General features: G+C 36.4%; 1 protein-coding gene and 1 long non-coding RNA gene across 6 annotated transcripts in view; one reads left to right on the plus strand and one right to left on the minus strand.

Moving 5' to 3' along the window:
- Nucleotides 1-19543, minus strand: part of spg (dedicator of cytokinesis spg) — a 64849-nt gene that overhangs the window by 5915 nt on the left and 39391 nt on the right. For 3 of the 5 annotated variants that reach the window (XM_029301716.2, XM_085489659.1, XM_085489661.1), the window contains 8 exons: nucleotides 7068-7152; nucleotides 4414-4887; nucleotides 3694-3993; nucleotides 3253-3457; nucleotides 2967-3149; nucleotides 1047-2772; nucleotides 880-897; nucleotides 630-792 (listed from right to left, as the gene is read on the minus strand). In XM_029301716.2, coding sequence (XP_029157549.2) covers nucleotides 630-792; nucleotides 880-897; nucleotides 1047-2772; nucleotides 2967-3149; nucleotides 3253-3457; nucleotides 3694-3993; nucleotides 4414-4887; nucleotides 7068-7152 — 3154 coding nt within the window. The remainder of the gene's footprint in view (nucleotides 1-629; nucleotides 793-879; nucleotides 898-1046; nucleotides 2773-2966; nucleotides 3150-3252; nucleotides 3458-3693; nucleotides 3994-4413; nucleotides 4888-7067; nucleotides 7153-19543) is intronic. The other 2 variants (XM_085489663.1, XM_085489660.1) reach the window with 1 other exon arrangement.
- LOC114929989 (uncharacterized) lies at nucleotides 16208-18995 on the plus strand. Its single transcript, XR_003819359.2, has 4 exons — nucleotides 16208-16310; nucleotides 17872-17997; nucleotides 18112-18337; nucleotides 18516-18995. It is a non-coding gene; the product is annotated as an uncharacterized LOC114929989 (long non-coding RNA).

Consider the following 19543-nt stretch of genomic DNA (forward strand, 5'->3'; position numbering starts at 1 on the left):
CTGAGAGTTTCAATCGTTTCTACGAGCGTTACGAGCTGTTCGACGGCGGTTGGGCGAGAGGAACATGAGAAAATTTCCATCGCAGAGCGCGAACTCGAACTGCTAAGTGTCGCGCGTTGGACTGATCATACAGGCTGTCCCATTTTAACTTTGGCGTATCTTGAGTAATGGAAATTATAACTTTCAAGCCTTCTAACTCAGAAAGTATTTGAGAAAAAAATGTTTAATTATAGTGTTTTGGAAAGCTCTCGATTTGAACTACAAGAATATGGAATGAAAAGTAGGGGGTTTCATTTAAAAAAATTAAGTTGACTCTCAAATGACCTTCAAATTTGACCTCTAGGTCAAGATCCTCAACAAATGTCACCCTCGAAATCCTACAATTTCTGTTTGAAACAGTTTTTGTATCTTTTAGACTTAAAATGGGACATCCTGTATATGTGACACGTGCGTCGTCGGTTCGGTTAATCAACGCGCTAAGTCGCGAGAGAAATAATATATAGATATAGACAACTGTGGGGTTTCGCGCGGCATTTCTTAATTGCTACTAATAGCCGAGGAGTATTATTACTAATATACTCTTTATTGGCGCTGCATCTAGAATTTCGAGATCTCTGCTTAACACGTACCAACAAATTTACGGTGCACGACATGCGCTTGTCACGATTCTCGTCACCCTGAATGACGCTTCTGTAATCGAGAAGCCTTTCCAGTAAACGCGTGATGGATGTTATGAAGGCGGTGCCGCTCTCCTTCCAAGCCGGGTCCTCGGACTGCACCCTGTCCAGTAATCTGTATGCAAAACGTTTCATCGTCAGTCATCAGGCTGAAAAATATATATCCATAAAAATCACATTCGTCTGTAAACGTTACACTTACACGGCGCTAAGGTGTTCCCTGAAGCGGCATGAAATTGCAAATGTTATGTAATATTTTTTTCCGGAAAGCATTACGTATATATGAAACACTTAAAAAGAACACTAAAAGTAGATGTAAAAAAAAAAAAAAATAATTTGATGGTCCGAATCAATTGCAGATCAACTTACATAGTGTTAAACAACTGTCTGTATTCATCGTCGCCCTTGTTCTCGCTGATAAGAATGTCCAATTTGTCGATCAGCTCGGACTCAACCGATTTGAAACTACCACGAGTTCTCTGCTCGCACTCCATCATGTCGAAAAAAATGTGCAAAGTCGCTTTACGAAGTTCGCTCTCCGGTACTAAAGTGACTTCCAGGAAAGGCCCGACCATGCCCGGGATGAATTCGAGCTTGCGCTCGCCAAGATTAGACCACATGGACAGTATCTGGAAGCCCATGAGAACCCTCATATCGCCGTACTTTTCCACGATCTTCTCTCTTTTGACCTCGGAGAACTGTTCGAGCTGAAGTGACGGCTGGGTGAGATAAGCCACCGCCAGGTTAAAGTACGTGGACCAGAGCTGCGAGTCGAAACTACTCTGAAGAAAGCGGAAGGCGAGCGGCTGCCCGAGCTCCTGCAGCGACCTCAGAATAACATTGTTGGCTTGCATCCGGATGACCAACCAGTCCGGCGGGAATACTTCCTGGCGCACAAGGTCGCGCAGCACCAGGAACGCCCGGAGCAAGAAGTCCTTGAGCTGTTTCCGATCGCCGGTGTGCGTCAGCTCTTCCCAGAGTCGCGCATAGTGATACTCATCGAGCAGCTGGAGCAATCCGATCAGACAGGCCACGAGACAGCCGAGGACTGGTCCGCTGGCGTTAATCACGATCAGTATCGTCTGTATAAGCACGTCGAGCACCGACACGCAGAGCGTCTCAACGTCGTGGTGGATGCAATTGTTGACCTTGTTCGTGTCTCTGCCGCGCTTGTGCAGGAAACTGAGTATCTCGCCCAAGATGTCGGTGCAGGACCGTAATTCCTCCCTGCGAGCCAGATGAACGCGCAGATGCCGGCATACAGTATTGAGCAAGAGGTTTCGGCTCTCGTCGTCCTTGCAGAACAAGCTGGACGTCGTGAGATTCTTAATCGCGACCAATTTGGCTTGTGTTAGTTGAAGTGGCGACTCGCGTGGCACCGATTCCAGCATCGTGCAAGTAAGCTTGGCCACTTCTAGAACCGGCAGCACTGCGACCAACTGCTCGAACACCGCCGCGATCGACAGCAGCAGCGCGATCTGCGACAGGAGTACCATCTCGTACGGAAGGCCCAGCATTTTATTGAGAGCCGCGAACACGCAGTACAGATCGCGCTTAAAGCTGTCCTCGTACTGGCCGGCGGTAGCACGAGCAAATAGCAATCTGCTCTGGATGATGAACTTGAAGATGTATTCAAGCGAGCGAAAGCACTTCATGATCGGCTCCTGCTTCTCCGCCATGGTGACCCAATCGGCGCAATGCTGCACGCTACTGAGAAGGCCCTTGTACACCAAAGCTGCGGCGAAGTGATCTGAGATGTAAGCGTCCATCACCGGCTTGAAGTGTTCGAACTTGGAGTCCTCCAACAGACTGAAGATGGACACGAGCACCTGGAACACGAGGCCCGAGTGCGCCGTAGAGTTGCCATCCTCGGTATGGAACATGGCGAATAGTGCATCGAGGATGTCTTGCAAGAACTTGACCAGTTCCTCGCCGTCTAGCCGAAGAACGCGAGCCAGAGCCTCTGCTATTCGTTCGGGATGCGCCTTCCATTGCAACAGGCTGAGTAGATCGACGTTTTGCGTCAGTTTAGTGCTGCAGAGCAGAGTGTGCACGAATACAGTTTCCTTGGGTGATCTAGAGAAGGCTGGTGGACCTAGGAAAGATAACAAGAAAAATCAATGTAAGCATTCACAAATCTTTCTCTCTCTCTTTTCTACAAATGTTTTACATATAAAGCAATTTAGTTTTTTATTTGTCTGATAGCATAATACAATAGATAATGCATGATTAATGATATTCATCTTTACACGAGTTTATTTCACATTTCAGGAATTGCTTGAATTTTACCTGCAGCACTAGGTTCTCGCGCGCTGCTCGGCAATGACAGATAACTCAGCGAATCCAATTTCGCGCGTTCCTCGCATTTGTAAATGTACAACTCGTGCGGACCATCCTGAAGAGTGGCGCCTCCAGGTTCCATCAGCCGGACGAATGCGAAGGCGAAGAGCTTCTTATCGTTCTTCTCGCGCGCTGCACCAAGATAAGTAAATGAAGACAAATGAATTGTGAAACCCGGAGAGATAAATGGTGCGAGGATGATAAGAAAAGTAATCGATATCTATTGAAGACTCACTGGAGCAGTGCCGAAACTCGAAACGCACGTGGCTCCCGTAAAACTTGTCGATGGGTATCGCCAGTCTTACAGTTTCCGCCCACGACGGGCTGTTGTGATGGTATATGACCAAACTCTGATATTCGGAGCTACCGTCCGTGCCTGCGGCTCCGAACAGACACTCCTCCAAGGGTTGACCGTCCGCATCCAGGACCAGGATTGTCACCTAAATTAATCGAAAAAGAATTTTATCGCGATAAGATACCTATTCATTTTTTTAAGAATTTATATGTATATTAACAAATGATGATATTAATATATAAATGAAATATATATTAATAGACGATAAAAAATTTTATATATTAATTTAATAAATTAAATTAATTTAAATTCTAAAATTTGTGGAAATATCTCATCCAAATTTTTGTTGTGCAAAATATAATTCCTCGAAAATGATCTTACCTCGATATTCTTTCCGGTGGATTTTCCACCGCGTTCGAATTCTCCCCGTTCCAGCTTCAAATACAAATCGTTACGCACATCACCCGGCATAATGACGTCCGAGAATCCGAGTTTCTTCGTGAGGCAAATATTTTTGAACAGTAACGGGTTCTCGTCCCGAACCTGAGACAGTTCTCCGTGCAGGATACGAAGGGACACGACTATTCCGTAATTGGGCTGGCCGGGTAGAGGAGAACACTTGTTATTGCGTATGATTTGCTCGTGCAGCTGGTGAAATTCCTTCTCTTCCCCTTGATATACCTGCAGGCAGATGGAAATTTTTAAGTCAAATTTGCCTCGTCTTCACATTTAATTTTCTACAAGTAATTCTTCCGAATTATAAAAGATTAACAATTAAGAATACTTAATAAAATTAGGTATTTTTGTAATTCGACCAATATTAGCTATAAATTCGTTTATTTCTTACAACGTTTCGACCATCAGGTGTCCTTTTCAAGTAAAGCTATAATAATACATTTGTTTAAATATTTAATTGTAAATCATTATTTTATATTTAAACAATTGTATTATTATAGCTTTACTTGAAAAGGACCAAAACCTGATGGTCGAAACGTTATAAGAAATAAACGAATTGATATAGCTAGTTACAAAAACACCTCGGTTTATGAATTTACTAGCGACAATAAAATGATGAAAAATTCCTAATCTTCGTCCGCTCACTTTGAAAGTCAGCTCGTGCTCATCCGCGTGATCCTGCGCGGTCTCCGTGACGGAGAGCATCGCCAGGGAAAGCACCGCCACCCCGTGAGGCCTTCGGTAGATCGCGGTTCCGGTCTTGTTCTTGCCGGAATCGGAGTAGAGCATCCGGCCGCAGCGCATCACGTGCGCGATCATGTAGAGATCGCGGCTCAGATCCGAGTTGCCGAGGTCCGTGAAGATGGTGCAGTTGCTGTGCATCTTCTCCACGTAGTTGGAGAAGCCCTCCTTGCTGATGCGCACCAGGAAGCGCTCGCTCAGGTACTGCTGCCGTTTCGCGTCGAACAGGGAGAAGTAGATCTCGGTGTCCTCGCCGACCGAGTGGCCGAAGTCCCTCATGCAGAAGTACAAGTGGTGGGTGAGGACCTTCTTGTGTTCCTTGCGGCGCAAAGTGCCCCGAGCGGACGCACCCTGAGAGTTCTCGGCGCTTTGCACGTGCTGCGATTCAAGGAAAAAAGGCGAGATTAATAGTGTTCGAATTAGCTGGTTTATTTGCTGGCAAATGATAACTTGCTTCCTTAAACTCGACTTCGACTTGCGAAGTTGACGTCCTGACTCGAGAAGATAAACCGGAAACTTGGGTATGCAATAGTTTAAGTAGGTATCAGGGAGTAACCGGAGGCTTAATTACTGTATCTATCCGTGTTTAGTTTTGCTACTTAAGTTGTTTCATTATTTTATTTAATATTAACAGCATAATCTTAATATTAAAGTTATTAATAGTAATGTTCATATTAATATTTTTAAGATCATTAATGTTAATATTATTAATGTCTTGATGTTAAAATTATTAATTATTGTTAATATTAATATTAATGCATTTATATTAATAAAATAAAATATATAATAAAAAAATATAATAATATATATAATATATTATAATATTATAATATACACTCCGCAAAATAATTAAGGGATAAAAAATTATCTCAAAAATAAGCAAACTTTAAATAGCTGTAACTTTGTTTCAAAAAATAATAATTTAAATTTTAAAAAAGGCTTTTAAAGATTGAAATCTCTATTTTCGAAAGGTTATATAGCTTTTTCATTTTCTTTAATTCTGATATGTTTTACATAGAGAAAACGACGAACATAGCAAAATGAAAATTTTCTTCCCACTTTGTAAACATGTCGTATACACAAAAAAATTTGAAAAAATTTTTTTACATTTTCTCGTTAAAGCCTGAAGTTTTCCCTGTAAAATCATTTTTTTAAATTTAAATTTCGATCTTTCCTTATCGAATTATCGCAAATTGAAGAGAAAATGTCATTTTTACTTTAATCGTTCATAACTCTGTTAAAAATCATCGAACAACAATTTTAAGAGTAGATTCTTAAAACTAAATCTTTACTCTATAACTCTATTGTATGACTTAGAGATTGAATTTTTTTTAATTCGTGAACTTGTTACAAATACAGCTAATTAAAATTTGCTTATTTTTCGATCCCTTGATTATTTTGAGAAATGTATAATAATATTTTTAAGATCATTAATGTTAATATCATTAATGTCTTGATGTTAAGAATATTAATTATTATTAATATTAATATTATTGCATTGATATTAATAAAATAAAATATATAATAAAAAAATATAATAATATATATATTATAATATTAAATATACACTCCGCAAAATAATTAAGGGATAAAAAATTGTCCAAAAAATAAGCAAACTTTAAATGGCTGTAACTTTGTTTCAAAAAATAATAATTTAAATTTTAAAAAAGGCTTTTAAAGATTGAAATCTCTATTTTCGAAAGGTTATATAGCTTTTTCATTTTCTTTAATTCTGATATGTTTTACATAGAGAAAACGACGAACATAGCAAAATGAAAATTTTCTTCCCACTTTGTAAACATGTCGCATACACAAAAAAATTTGAAAAATTTTTTTTACATTTTCACGTTAAAGCCTGAAGTTTTCCCTGTAAAATCATTTTTTTATATTTAAATTTCGATCTTTCCTTATCGAGTTATCGCAAATTGAAGAGAAAATGTCATTTTTACTTTAATCGTTCATAACTCTGTTAAAAATCATCGAACAACAATTTTAAGAGTAGATTCTTAAAACTAAATCTTTACTCTATAACTCTATTGTATGACTTAGAGATTGAATTTTTTTTAATTCGTGAACTTGTTACAATTACAGCTAATTAAAATTTGCTTATTTTTCGATCCCTTGATTATTTTGAGAAATGTATATTATAATATATATATTATTATACTTACTATATATTTTTTATAATTAATAATATTAATGATATTAATAACATAAAAAATTGTTTTTATTATTTCGACTATTTCGATAATTTTATTAGTTCACATTACAATTTATCTCAAATTTATCGCGCATCTTCATTCTATTGCAACACAAGTGATAAGGGATTTATATTTAATCGAATTTCGCTGAAGTAACTGTATCGCTCCACACGTGGCAAAATTCAACGATGACCTGTGTGGTCAGCATTCTAATGAATTCTCTGCCTCATTCTGTTCGCGCATTCCGCGTATGTTTGGTCCCTCCATTTTTCCATCGTGACTCACTGTCTCAATGTTTGAAAAATATATACTCTTGGTGATCGGTTCGAAAAGAACATATTTATCATTCGCAATTACCACATGGTATAATTCCACGACGGACATCGTATCTGGTTCCACCATGTGAGCACCTTGACGTGGCACCAGGTCCAAGCCAAGCTTTCTGAAATGTAAGAAGAAAAAGAAACTGTGATAGAGGACAAGATAACATATTGCTTTTCGTCGTCAGACGAAACTAATAAAAAATATATTTCATTCTTAATTAATATGTCAGGTCCTGCGACTGATAAAGGAAATATAAGGAATAAATATTAAATATTAAGAATAAGAATTATTTTGAAATAATAAAATCGAAGAGACTCTAATGTGAAAGTAAAGTTTTTCGATTTTAAAATAATTCCTAACATTTAATATTTATTCTTCATATTTTTTTATTGCGCACAGGGTCTTATAATAAAAAAATACGTGCATTTTTATTTTTATACTGATTTTATAATCATCATAATTATTATGATTATATAGATTTTAATCTCATTGCAATACTTTTGTAACAAATCTCTCTCCAAGAACAATTTTCTCTTAAATCACGTTGATTAAAAAATATAATTGAAATTTATGATCCGTAAATATAAAATAATAACGCTCTTATTTACAGTCGCGTAAAAATAAATTACAACAGAGGGATATTTTTATATCTACTCTGTGCCATTAACCGACAATCTCTATATAATTAACGCCACTAAAAAATAAAATTATCCAACCTCAATCTTACACAACAAAGTGCCTTATATAATCGCTATAAAAAATTTTCCACGCGAATTATTTCCCTATTAAAGAAAGATACACACTTACATAGACTCGCAAGGGTATATTATCAGATTAGCATACATAATATGCTTAATAAGAAAATTACGACTATTTAAAAAATATTACCATAATGGTTCATTCAATTTTCTAACACATTTTCATCATTGCAGTTGTATATCAGAATTTTTTTAAATTTTTTTTACGTCAACTGAAGTAGCGCGAAATGTCAAGATCCATTTCAGCGTGTCCAGCAGATTCAATGCAAAAATTCTCTGACTTTTTCAGATTTTCCAAGACCAGAAATTAATTTTTTCCCAGGCTTTTATTTTATTATTCTTTCCAAATATATAATTTCCATATATCTATATGATATATCCATATGAAAAAATTTCAAATTATTGAGACAAACATAGAATAATGTGAAAAAATCCAGATAAATAATAAAGTTTCCTGACTTTTCCCTGACACTTTCAGATTTATAAAATTCCCTGACAATTCCAGATTTATACAATTTCCTGACAATTCCAGATTTATAAAAATCCCCGATAATTCCAGATTTATAAAATTCCCTGACAATTCCACATTTACAAAATTCTCTGACAATGCCCGGTTTTCCAGATTTCCCTGACCGCTGGACATCCTGCATCCTCATTCATTTGTAATTATTTCCTCGAAGGAGGAAATACCTAGGGAGGACATCGACGAGAGAGTGTAAAACCGCTATGTGGCGGAAAATGAGTGTCGGATGTCGGGGATGAGAGAAGCAGGATTGTTACACGTATATACCTTGATTGAGGCGTATACGTTGCATCACACACTTTGGGAGAGATTCGCTTTCGAAGTGGGGCCTCGTAGAGAAGCGGCTACTTAACTTCTCATGACCTCCGATGGCTTGGGCCGCATGCCACAGGGCCCTACGTGTTCTCGAACGCATTGAAGGGCCCAGGCGAGTCTCTTTCTCTCTTTCTCGGCTCCTGCATCGGAGAGCGAACTCCGTCGCCTCGCAGGAATGCAGGTACCCGAGTCGCTGTGTGCGTATACATACGTGTTCAGGTGTGCACGTATATGTATACATATATTTATAAAATCTGCAGGAAGTCGCGAGTCGTTTATGGTCGATTTTACATATCGGAAAAGAAACGAGGGATGCAGCAAAAAAAATTAGTACGGAGTTATAATTATAACATATGACGAGAAAGAGGATTAATTGAAAATTGAAAAAATGCAGCTATGTAAAAATTAATGTCACACGAATAAATTACGATGTGCGCTCGCGTTAATTCTGAAATACCATACATTTCCATTTCGTTGCAACGGGAGATGTATATTAATAATTAATTATTTCGATGTTTGCGCGAAGTTGAGTTCGTTATTTATTAATCGTTAAAATCGAACCTGCTGCGAGAGGATGCGAAGAAAAAATACGGCGGTATATATATGAAAGTCCTCCCGTATAAATCTGACCTGACGATTCCTTCAAACTTCTCGGAGAACGTTTAACCAGCCGCAGTAACGTAACTATTAATCCTGAAGACATAAGGCTAACGAGAGGATTATTCCGTGTTAATTAAACTCGCGATCGACTTCTAATTAATTTCGCTCTCTGATTATCTGACAGGTTTTATTTACGTTTAATTAGACCAGCAATATAATGCATAATATACTGCTTAAATTTCCACTCGTAAACAAGTTTTATAAAATTTAGAGCAAATCCACTGATTTTTTTATAAGGATTTAATTTGTATGGTATACAATTAAAAAATAATGTAAAATTAGTGTCTCGAAATTCACATAAAATAGCTTTGACAAGATGTCCAGCAAACTCAATAAAAGAAATTCCTTGACTTTTTCAGATTTTCCAAGATCAGAAATTAATTTTTTCTCTGACTTTTTATTATTATTTTTTCCAAATATTTGCATATATGATAAATCAATTAAATGTTGAATCATGAAATCCTTGAATCCACAGAAAATTAGCGTGCTGGGAGCCAAAGAATAATTTATATTTATGTAATAAAAAATTTCAAATTATTGAGACAAATGTAGAATAATGTGAAAAAATCCAGATAAATAGTAAAACGTCCTGAATTTTTGTCTGAGAATTCCAGATTTATAAAATTCCCCGACAATTCCAGATTTATACAATTTCCTGACAATTCCAGCTTTATAAAATTCCCTGACAATTCCCAGTTTTTCAGATTTCCCTGGCTGCTAGACAGTCTATAAAAGCAAGAAAAGATTGAGCGAGCAAGAATAAAGACCTGAATTATTTATTGAAACTATCAGAAACCCTGGAACTATTTTAAATAAAATCAGCACTCTTAATTATTTATGAGTTTCCACAAAATAAAACGCCAGCTTCACACACACACTTCTAAACGGCCACGAATTTTCGGTCTCACGGACTTGGGGGCGTAAAAAGATTAATTGACAATGAAATTCGTTTTCAGAGAGCGAAAAAGAGAAAGATAGAGAGAGAGAACATCGAACTGCCTTTCACGAGAGCTCGATGTTAGGGCGAGATTAAATTAAGTGGTAGGTTCGAGAGAGACGAGCGGCTTCGTGTGGCTTCGCTCGCTCATTTCATCTCTCTCTCTCTCTCTCTCTCTTTCTCTTCTCATTTTTTTATGGTGCAGACTCTTTCGAACCTGAGAATTTCCCGCCCTCCGTACGACTACGTCACTGATCTCTCGCTGATTCGGCGAGCACCGCGATCCCACATCCGAGGTCCGGAGCCTAAGAATTCTCGCAACCACGTATGCAAATCAACGCTTCCAGAATAATGTTCCGGATCGTAATAAACTTTTCTGGAATTTCTACTCATTTCGAAGGTTTTTATCCGTCAAATAACATCATAATGTGTAAATCGGAAATCTAAAATAACAGGATATTTCTAAATGAGTGCGAAACATTTTAGGAGATTGTGATTCTTTGTCGAAAATTAAAAGGAGTTTTTCATGTAAATATATATTTCTATATCCCTGATTTTTCATGAATTTCTCTCTGAATTAAAAATCTAATTTTTTACCTTCCTCTTTGTAGAGTGTAACTTCTCAGAGAGGAATATAGAAGTACGTGTGAAAATGGTTTAGGATCTTCAGATCTTCTTGGAAAATTAATCGAATAATTAAAAAATTAATATTGATAAGAAGAAATTTTTAAAAAATTAAAATAAAATAAAAGCAGATAATTTTAATAAGAAAAAAATAACATGTTGAGAATTTAATTTATCCTGAAAATCATGGTAATCGTGGACAATATGGCATTAAAAGAATCTTATAAGTTTCTCTGATTAATATTTATCACAATAAAAAATATTAATATATATACATATAATAAAATTAATTGAATATTTTATATTTTATTATAATAGATTATTTCTCTTATTATAAGATTATTATTCTAAGAGAAAAATCTCTCTATATACGTTTATAAAAAACCTCCCTTAATTTTAAACAAAGACTCATCTCCCAAAATGGTTTCGCATTTATTTCAAAACCCGTAAAATATACAATATAAATAATATAAGTATAAAAATATGTATATACACAAAAAATATATAATATAATAGGTACATAATAAATAAAAAAAAAATTGCACAAGACACGCAGTGATAAATAACGACGATCGCGAAGACCGAAAGAAATCGAGCAACTGCACATTTCCATCAATCTTGTATTAATCAATCGGCTCCTTCGGAATCGCGGCGCCTTAATTAGGGAAGACCTCAGGGCGCCGCGTGCGACGTCGCCGATCCTGGGGGCCTCCTCCGAAAGGCGCCCCTCCAGGCTCCTCATGATGGAATGCAGGTGAGCAGGCAGACTTCGATGCGTGGAGACAGGTTCAGGCAATGTCCGCCACCACCGCCTGGGACCTATGTCCCATTCCAAAGATATCGGATATACTCCGGCGACGACGAGGGACCAAGAGTCCTCAGGATGACGAATTCGTTCGGACTCTCTCTTGCTCGAAGACGAGGGACAACGGAGACGACCGCTTTCCCGTTGACGATGGAGGAGTTCGACGACTTCCTCGCCCACGCCGAAGACCGTTCGTCTCTTCTCGACGCGAGCGAAAGGGCATCGAACTACCATCTCCCGAGATTATCGATGCTAGCCGAGAGCTGCTGGCTTATCTCAATGAGAGAAAACGGATTAAATCGCGCCTACCAAGTCATCTGTACGCAATTCTTCGGGGGACGAGTACAGGTATACCCCCGAGAGATGAGCTACAAATTTATCTCGCTTTTTTTGCCACTCTCGATCTCCTGGGCGATTTTTTTCATTTGTCATGTAATTAAATATAATATTGAATATTAAATATATTATAATAATTAAGTATAATATTCATAAAATATCGTATTTATATATACAAAATACAAATATAATATTTTGTAATATTTTATATTTAATACTATGTTACATTTAAAAAAAAAATATATATTATATATAAAATTTATTATTATATTTAATATTCAATATTATATATAAAATATTAAATATAAAATATTACAAAATATTATATTTGTATTTTGTATTTATAAATAAACGATATTTTATGAATATTATATTTAATTATTATACAAAATTTAGAATTAAAAATTTTTATAAAATATAGAATATAAAATTGTATAAAATATAATATTAATAAAAATAAAATATTGAGTTTCCAGGAGATAATGTAATTCACGAAAGGATCAAATGATATCGCGACTCTGCGCGGAAACTTTGATCTCTCGCATTCGGAAGGGAGGACTTCGACGCGGGTTTTCCCCTTCATTAGGCGGGAGATGTCAGTTTCAGGAGTTCGTCCTCTCCTGGCATCGCTCAGGGAGGTTTCGGTTACCGTTCGGTAGCTCTAAACGCTATAATTACGTCGGTGCTCCTGGGAGAAGTCAGTCCCGCGGACTCCCGTTTCAACTCTCGGTCGAGCAAAACCACTCTCTTTGTCTCCCTCTCTCCTTCTCTCCTCTTAATGTAGACTATATAGTAGTATATACACATATATAGGTGCAGTTGGTACTTATACTCGCACTGTCGACGTGACTCACGTCGAAATATCGACGTACGTGTCATGCCGCTGCATCAAGCTTCGCCTTCAGCGTGGAATGTACAACTATGCATTAGCATAGAGGACATCGGGTGCCTCGAGCAGATCTTCCTTCACGACCGAGTCGTTGCTAGAACGCGGATAATCGCACGTGGATTACGAACATTGCTGACTTCACTTCAAAATATTCCAACTGCGCGATCGCAAGATCTTTGTTTCGCAAGAAGCTTCAACAGGCAGCTGATCATTAATGATCGGAAAAATTATTCGCAGTGTCATATTAACTCTGGATAATTCTATATATTCTTGTGTCTTGCGTGTAATGTGTGGATTAGGAATTCATTTTTAATGCAACTTTAATTAGGACATTTCTTGATATTTTATATACAGGGTTTTGTCCCACAGAAAATTGCTGAAATCATTTATTTGATCCAAATTTTAGGCCCCGATTTACGTATCATTACGTTATAATGATAAAACTTTGGTGTTCTTAGTAACTGCGTGCATTAAAAAATGACAGCTGATTAATTTCAAAAATTTCCTCTGGAACATCTTGTATGACAGATGAAGAGAAGCTAAAGGATCTTAGGAGCGAAATTCCCAGATTCGTCATCGAGTCCGCGATTGCGTCACACTTTGCCCTTTAGACAGGTGGTTTTCGCACGCGATCATGGTCCCTCCAGCCAAGATTATTCGCGCAACCGTGTAAAACGGCTTTAATGGGAGTGTTTCCTGATCCCGGAACGAGTAACGAGACTCGTATACACGTATAGTAAAGGGTTCGTGGGAAGACGAACGTCGAGGCTGGCTTCGCTCGAGGGTACATACTCGCGCAACCGACACAAATGCATACAAGAACACTCCCACATTTGCACACACACATCCATACATGCATATATATATATATATCGCGTTGCATTCGGAGAGCTGCAGTCCTGTGCATAGCAGAAGGCAGCGGAGTAATAGATGTCAGGGCCAAATCTTTGAGTTCCCCTACAGTGTCAATTAGGCAAAATGACGGGCGATCAAGCGCGATTAACCGCGAGTCTCGCAGCTTTTTCTGTCAAATCTTGCTGGATCTTATTTTTCGTATTTGGCGATTTTATAGAATTATCTCTACATTTTTTGGAGTGGGATCTCAGTCCAAAAGAATGGAATTTCAGTCCAAAAGAGGAAGATTCCACTCTTGGGGAATCTTTTGGAATGATATGACGTTTCTTTGATGAATATTCTATCAAATAATAATCTCTCTAAATTGTATTCACTCTAAAAGAGTGGAATTTTATTCCAAAAGTGAGATTCCACTTTTTTGGAATGAGATTCTACTGTTTTGGTTGAGATTCCACTCCAAGAAATTTAGAGAAATTATTATTTGATAGAATATTCATCAAAGAAACGTCATATAATTCCAAAAAATTCCAAAAGATTGGAATCTTACTCTTTTAGAGTAAAATTCCACTCTTTTGGAATAAGATTGTATTGTTTTGCTTGAGATTCCACTCCAAGAAATTTAGACAGATTATTATTTGATAGAATATTCATCAAAGAAGCGTCATATAATTCCAAAAAATTTCAACTCTTTTAGAGTAAAATTCCACTCTTTTGGAATGAGATTCTACTGTTTTGGTTGAGATTCCACTCCAAGAAATTTAGACAGATTATTATTTGATAGAATATTCATCAAAGAAGCGTCATATAATTCCAAAAAATTCCAAAAGATTGGAATCTTACTCTTTTGGAGTAAAATTCCACTCTTTTGGAATGAGATTGTACTGTTTTGCTTGAGATTCCACTCCAAGAAATTTAGACAGATTATTATTTGATAGAATATTCATCAAAGAAACGTCATATAATTCCAAAAAATTCCAAAAGAGTGGATACTCTTTTAGAGTAAAATTCCACTCTTTTGGAATGAGATTCTACTGTTTTGGTTGAGATTCCACTCCAAGATATTTAGAGAGATTATTATTTGATAGAATATTCATCAAAAAAACGTCATATAATTCCAAAAGAGTGAAATTTCACTCTTTTGGAGTAAAATTCCACTCTTTTGGAATAAGATTCTACTGTTTTGGTTGAGATTCCACTCCAAGAAATTTAGAGAGATTATTTATAGAATATTCATCAAAGGACCATCATATATAATTTTATTATATATATATATCAGAGACGTATATATATATATATATATATATATATATATATTGCTTTTGGCTTAGTTAGAACTTTGCGTCCTATGGATCTCAAAGGGTTAAAGGGTTCATTTAAAGACGACGTCGAGACGCTACGTGATTCGCCTACGAGAAGCCGGGAAAACCGGGATCCAACATCGCCGTGTCTTCTACAGTCGAACGACCATATAGACTCCTGGAAAGAAGGGAGAAGAAGGCTGATTCCTTCTTTCTCTCCTTCTTGTACCGCGATTTCCGCTCCCAGGTGCACACTTATTAACGCTGAGGAGATCGCCGCCATTCATTAATTTCCTTCGCCCGACTCGGTAGCTGGTGGAAGAAGAGAGGCCTCTCCGTGGAGAACCCTCCCCCTTTCTTCCCCCCCCCTCTCTCTATCCCTCCCCCGCGTAGCTCAAGGGGGTCCGCTGGTCCGTACAGCACTGGGGCCCCTCGACAACTCGAGGTTAAGGAAAGGAAAAGGAAAGGGGAGACCTTAAGGCGATTTCACACGACTCGCTTCCAGACGATCGAAGAGCGAACGAGCTAGTCGAAGATTTATTAGTTAGATGTGGAATTGCGAAATTTACAAGTCTCTCGATATTTTACACCGTTAAGATCGCGCTAGTCTTTATATAGCATAGCATAAATTCCTTTTCTTTGCCTATAATAGAGATTACATTTATAGTACATAATTAAAAATATTATATTAATTATTTTTATTATTTATAAGAGAAACAAAAATTTATCTACCTTTATGTTACATAAAGACAGATAATAAATTTAAAAAAAATTGCTGTTATTATTTTATAAATAATATAATATAAAATAATATAATATTTCTTAAGGGTTTTAAACCTTATCACGTTTTACAGGGGTTTAATTATTTAATATATTTTTGGTAAAAGAAGAACGCGAGAGAACTCGACTTAGATATATTCTGATAAGAAGAGAGAGCTTTTTTATACAGCATGATTAATAGATTGCATATATTCCTATTAATAATTGCTTTGTATGTTAATTGATCCTTGATCAGAGTTTTAATATCCGGAGATTTAAATGCCCGCGCAAGCATTGTCGCAGGTAAATTACTGCAATTACGCTTCTCAAATAATGCAAAATAATGAGCGGCACGCCCATCAATTTTCATAATTATATCTCTGAGATATTTTTAATCAAATCAAATATAATTTATATCTACCTATAATCGCGAGCACACAAAACATAATTTTTTTGTTAAATTTAACAGATATTATATGTCCCAAACAGTCCACAGAAATTACGTGCAAAACTTCAAGTAATTTAAAATATATTTTGTGTGAAATTAACATAGTTTTAATGTAAAAATTAATTTAGATTTTATCATCCCCATTTATATTACAAAATAAAAATCAATATTTCTTCTGTAAATTTTAACAGATCAATCTTGTCACTAATAAAACAGAGAACATATTTATAATTATGTAAAATTTAAAAAAAAATAGATGCACATTATATTTTTTTCAATGGTTTTAATAATTTAACATTTAAGTTCAATTAAACACCGCAACAATATGTTAAATTTACATATGAATGTGTTAAATATTTAACACAAAATACGAGGACCGTTTTTAACAAGAAAAGACCAATTTTCCAACTGGGCACAACTTTATAATTATAAGTATTTTTTATATACATTTTTATTTTCAGTTTAATTAAAAGTCTCTATATAATTATAAAACTGTATTTTCAAAATTTATTAACACAACGTATATTAAATCAACATGAATGTGTTAAATATTTAACACAAAAATTTTAACGAGTGCAGCTTTCAAGATCGCGAAAAACGAGCCGTGTAAGATCGCCTTTACAGGAAAGAAGGATGGTACCCCGACTTACGCGGACAGAAGTTCCTCGCACAACCGCGTTACTCCAGAAGGCAGGCTCGACGAGAGATTGAAGAGAGAAGGGTCAGAGACGAAGAGTCGAGCAGAGGGAGAAAAGGCGTCGGTGCGCGACAAAGACGGACGGAAACAAAGCGACAAAGGGAAGAAAAATCCCGAGATATCTGCTGCGAGGCTCATTGGAAAGAATTAAGCGCGGACAACGAATGTTGTCAACGTGTCAGTGCGACGCGCTCGCTATCGTTAACGGGGAAGTAGTTCTAACCGCGACGGACAGCCGACAATTAGGTAAATGGAATATGATAACGACGTCGTCACTCGCCCTCGTCGTATCAACCTCTCCGTCATCTCGATAAGGCCTGTCGTTAAATTAAATGGAACCGTTCGAGGCTGAAACTTAAAACGCGGCGACGATTAACGTTAATTGTAATCAGCTGGATTAGTTATTATTAAGTTATGTAATCTAAGAAATCTACTGCACAGTAGGAAATTTGGATTTTCTTCTTACAATTTTTGTGTTAAATATTTAACACATGCATGTGTTAATTTAACACATTGCTGGTGTCTTAATTGAACTAAAATGTTAAATTAATGAAACACCTGTAAAAATAACATTATTAGTAACAAGATATATATATATATATATATTAAATTTGGGTTTTCTTGTTAAAATTGGTGTTAAATATTTAACACACGCACGTGTTAATGTAACACATTGCTGGTGTCTTAATTGAACTGAAATGTTAAATTATCGAAACAACTGTAAAATTAACATCATTAGTAACAAGATTTATCTGTCAAAATTTACAGAAAATGGGGATGATAAAATCTAAATAAAAATGTTACATTAAAAAACTATGTTAATTTCATACAAAACTGTGTGCAAGAAAAAAAAAGACTTCATTGATCTAAGTTCAATTGCGACGCTGAAGAAATTTAATTCGATCTAATTTTGCGAATTAATTATATAATTAGATTAGAGGAAGATCTTAATTTTATCAAGGATATTCGACGAAACGAAACTTCCAAACTATTACGGAGAACATGTCAATCTGCCTTTGAATTTAAGATCCCACAAAGCTGCTTAGCCTGTCGAAAGATGTAAGTCGGTAAGATGATGTAAGACTTTTAGTTAACATTATATATATATATATATATTTCTGCTATGTTTCGACCCTCTTGACCCTGATACCTTGAAACCCAACTCGGGATCAGAAATATTCAACCGCTAAATGGATGGTCTCTTACAAGTTAGAGAATGACACCTGAAAGTCTTGGGAATTCCAAACATTCCAGGCATTCATTCGAATTAATACCTAAAATGAATACGAAGAGGGAAGCTTCAGGGTTCAAAGGAGAGAAAAAAGGAAATCTCTGAGGCGGCGAAAATTTTATTTCAGTTTCCTACAATAACCGATTAATTTTCGATGTTGCAGAAAAGGTAAAAAATTATAAGTAGTAAAATTTTAAGAATCTATATTTTTTAAATTGAGTATTAAAAAAGTTATATATAATAAATTAGATGAGAAATATATAATATTTATTATGTATACATAAATATTACAAAATTTATTATATATATATATAATAAATACAAAATAAATCACATAATAAATTAGATGAGAAATATTTCGTGGGGATCTCTCGAGACGAAATTAATCAGATGTCAATAAAAGATGATCAGAAACGAGGGAGTAACAGTAGCGCAATCTTAATTACGCCCGACGACGATTATATCGTTAATGGTAGCGCTACGCGATAACAACGATAATAACAAACGCAAGAGGAAAGAGAGATGAACCGGGAAAGACACAGGAGGAAACGTACAAACGTAGCTTTTAAAGAGCTGGAAGGGACCCCCCTTGAGCGCGTATATATACGGATGGGGGGAACAGGTTCCCGGCATGGTTACTGCGTATTCACCGAGCTGAAAACCTTGGGCCCCCATCTGAAGCGAGAGAGAGATGGAGGAAGAAAGAATGAACCGAACAACGAGTGAAGCAGCGAAGGGAGAAGAGACAGGGTATTTGCTCATCTCATCTCGCTCCAGTCGAGATGCTGCGCTAGCTTCTCGCGGACACCCGATACAGGTCGAGAAAGCAAAGGTGAGTTCACACGATGCGTACGTATGTATATGTATATATATATATATAAGGGCCCCAGTCTTGGGTCCTACATATATATATATATATGTAGGACCCAAGACTGGGGCCTTTATATATATATATATATATATATATATATATATATATGGGCCCAATACTTGGGTCCTACACACACACATATATATATATATATATATGGGCCCAATACTTGGGTCCTACACACACACACACACACACACATATATATATATATATATATATATATATATATATATATGGGCCCAATACTTGGGTCCTACATATATATATATATGGTATATATATATATATGTAGGACCCAAGACTGGGCCCTTGGTCCTTGAACTCGTCTCGCGACCGCTCGGTCGCGAAAACGGTATCTTTTTATTGGCACGCCGGCCTGCGCATGACTTGACTTTCTGCCAAGAATTTCCGATTAATATCGGTTGCTCCCTTCTCCCGAAAATCTTGAGAAAGAAAAGAGATTCCGTCGAGCTAAAAATCTCGGGAAGAAATGGAGAAAT

This window comes from Nylanderia fulva, unplaced genomic scaffold, assembly GCF_048542155.1.
Source record: "Nylanderia fulva isolate GAGA-0341 unplaced genomic scaffold, ASM4854215v1 Scaffold9, whole genome shotgun sequence".
NCBI classification, from domain to species: domain Eukaryota; kingdom Metazoa; phylum Arthropoda; class Insecta; order Hymenoptera; family Formicidae; genus Nylanderia; species Nylanderia fulva.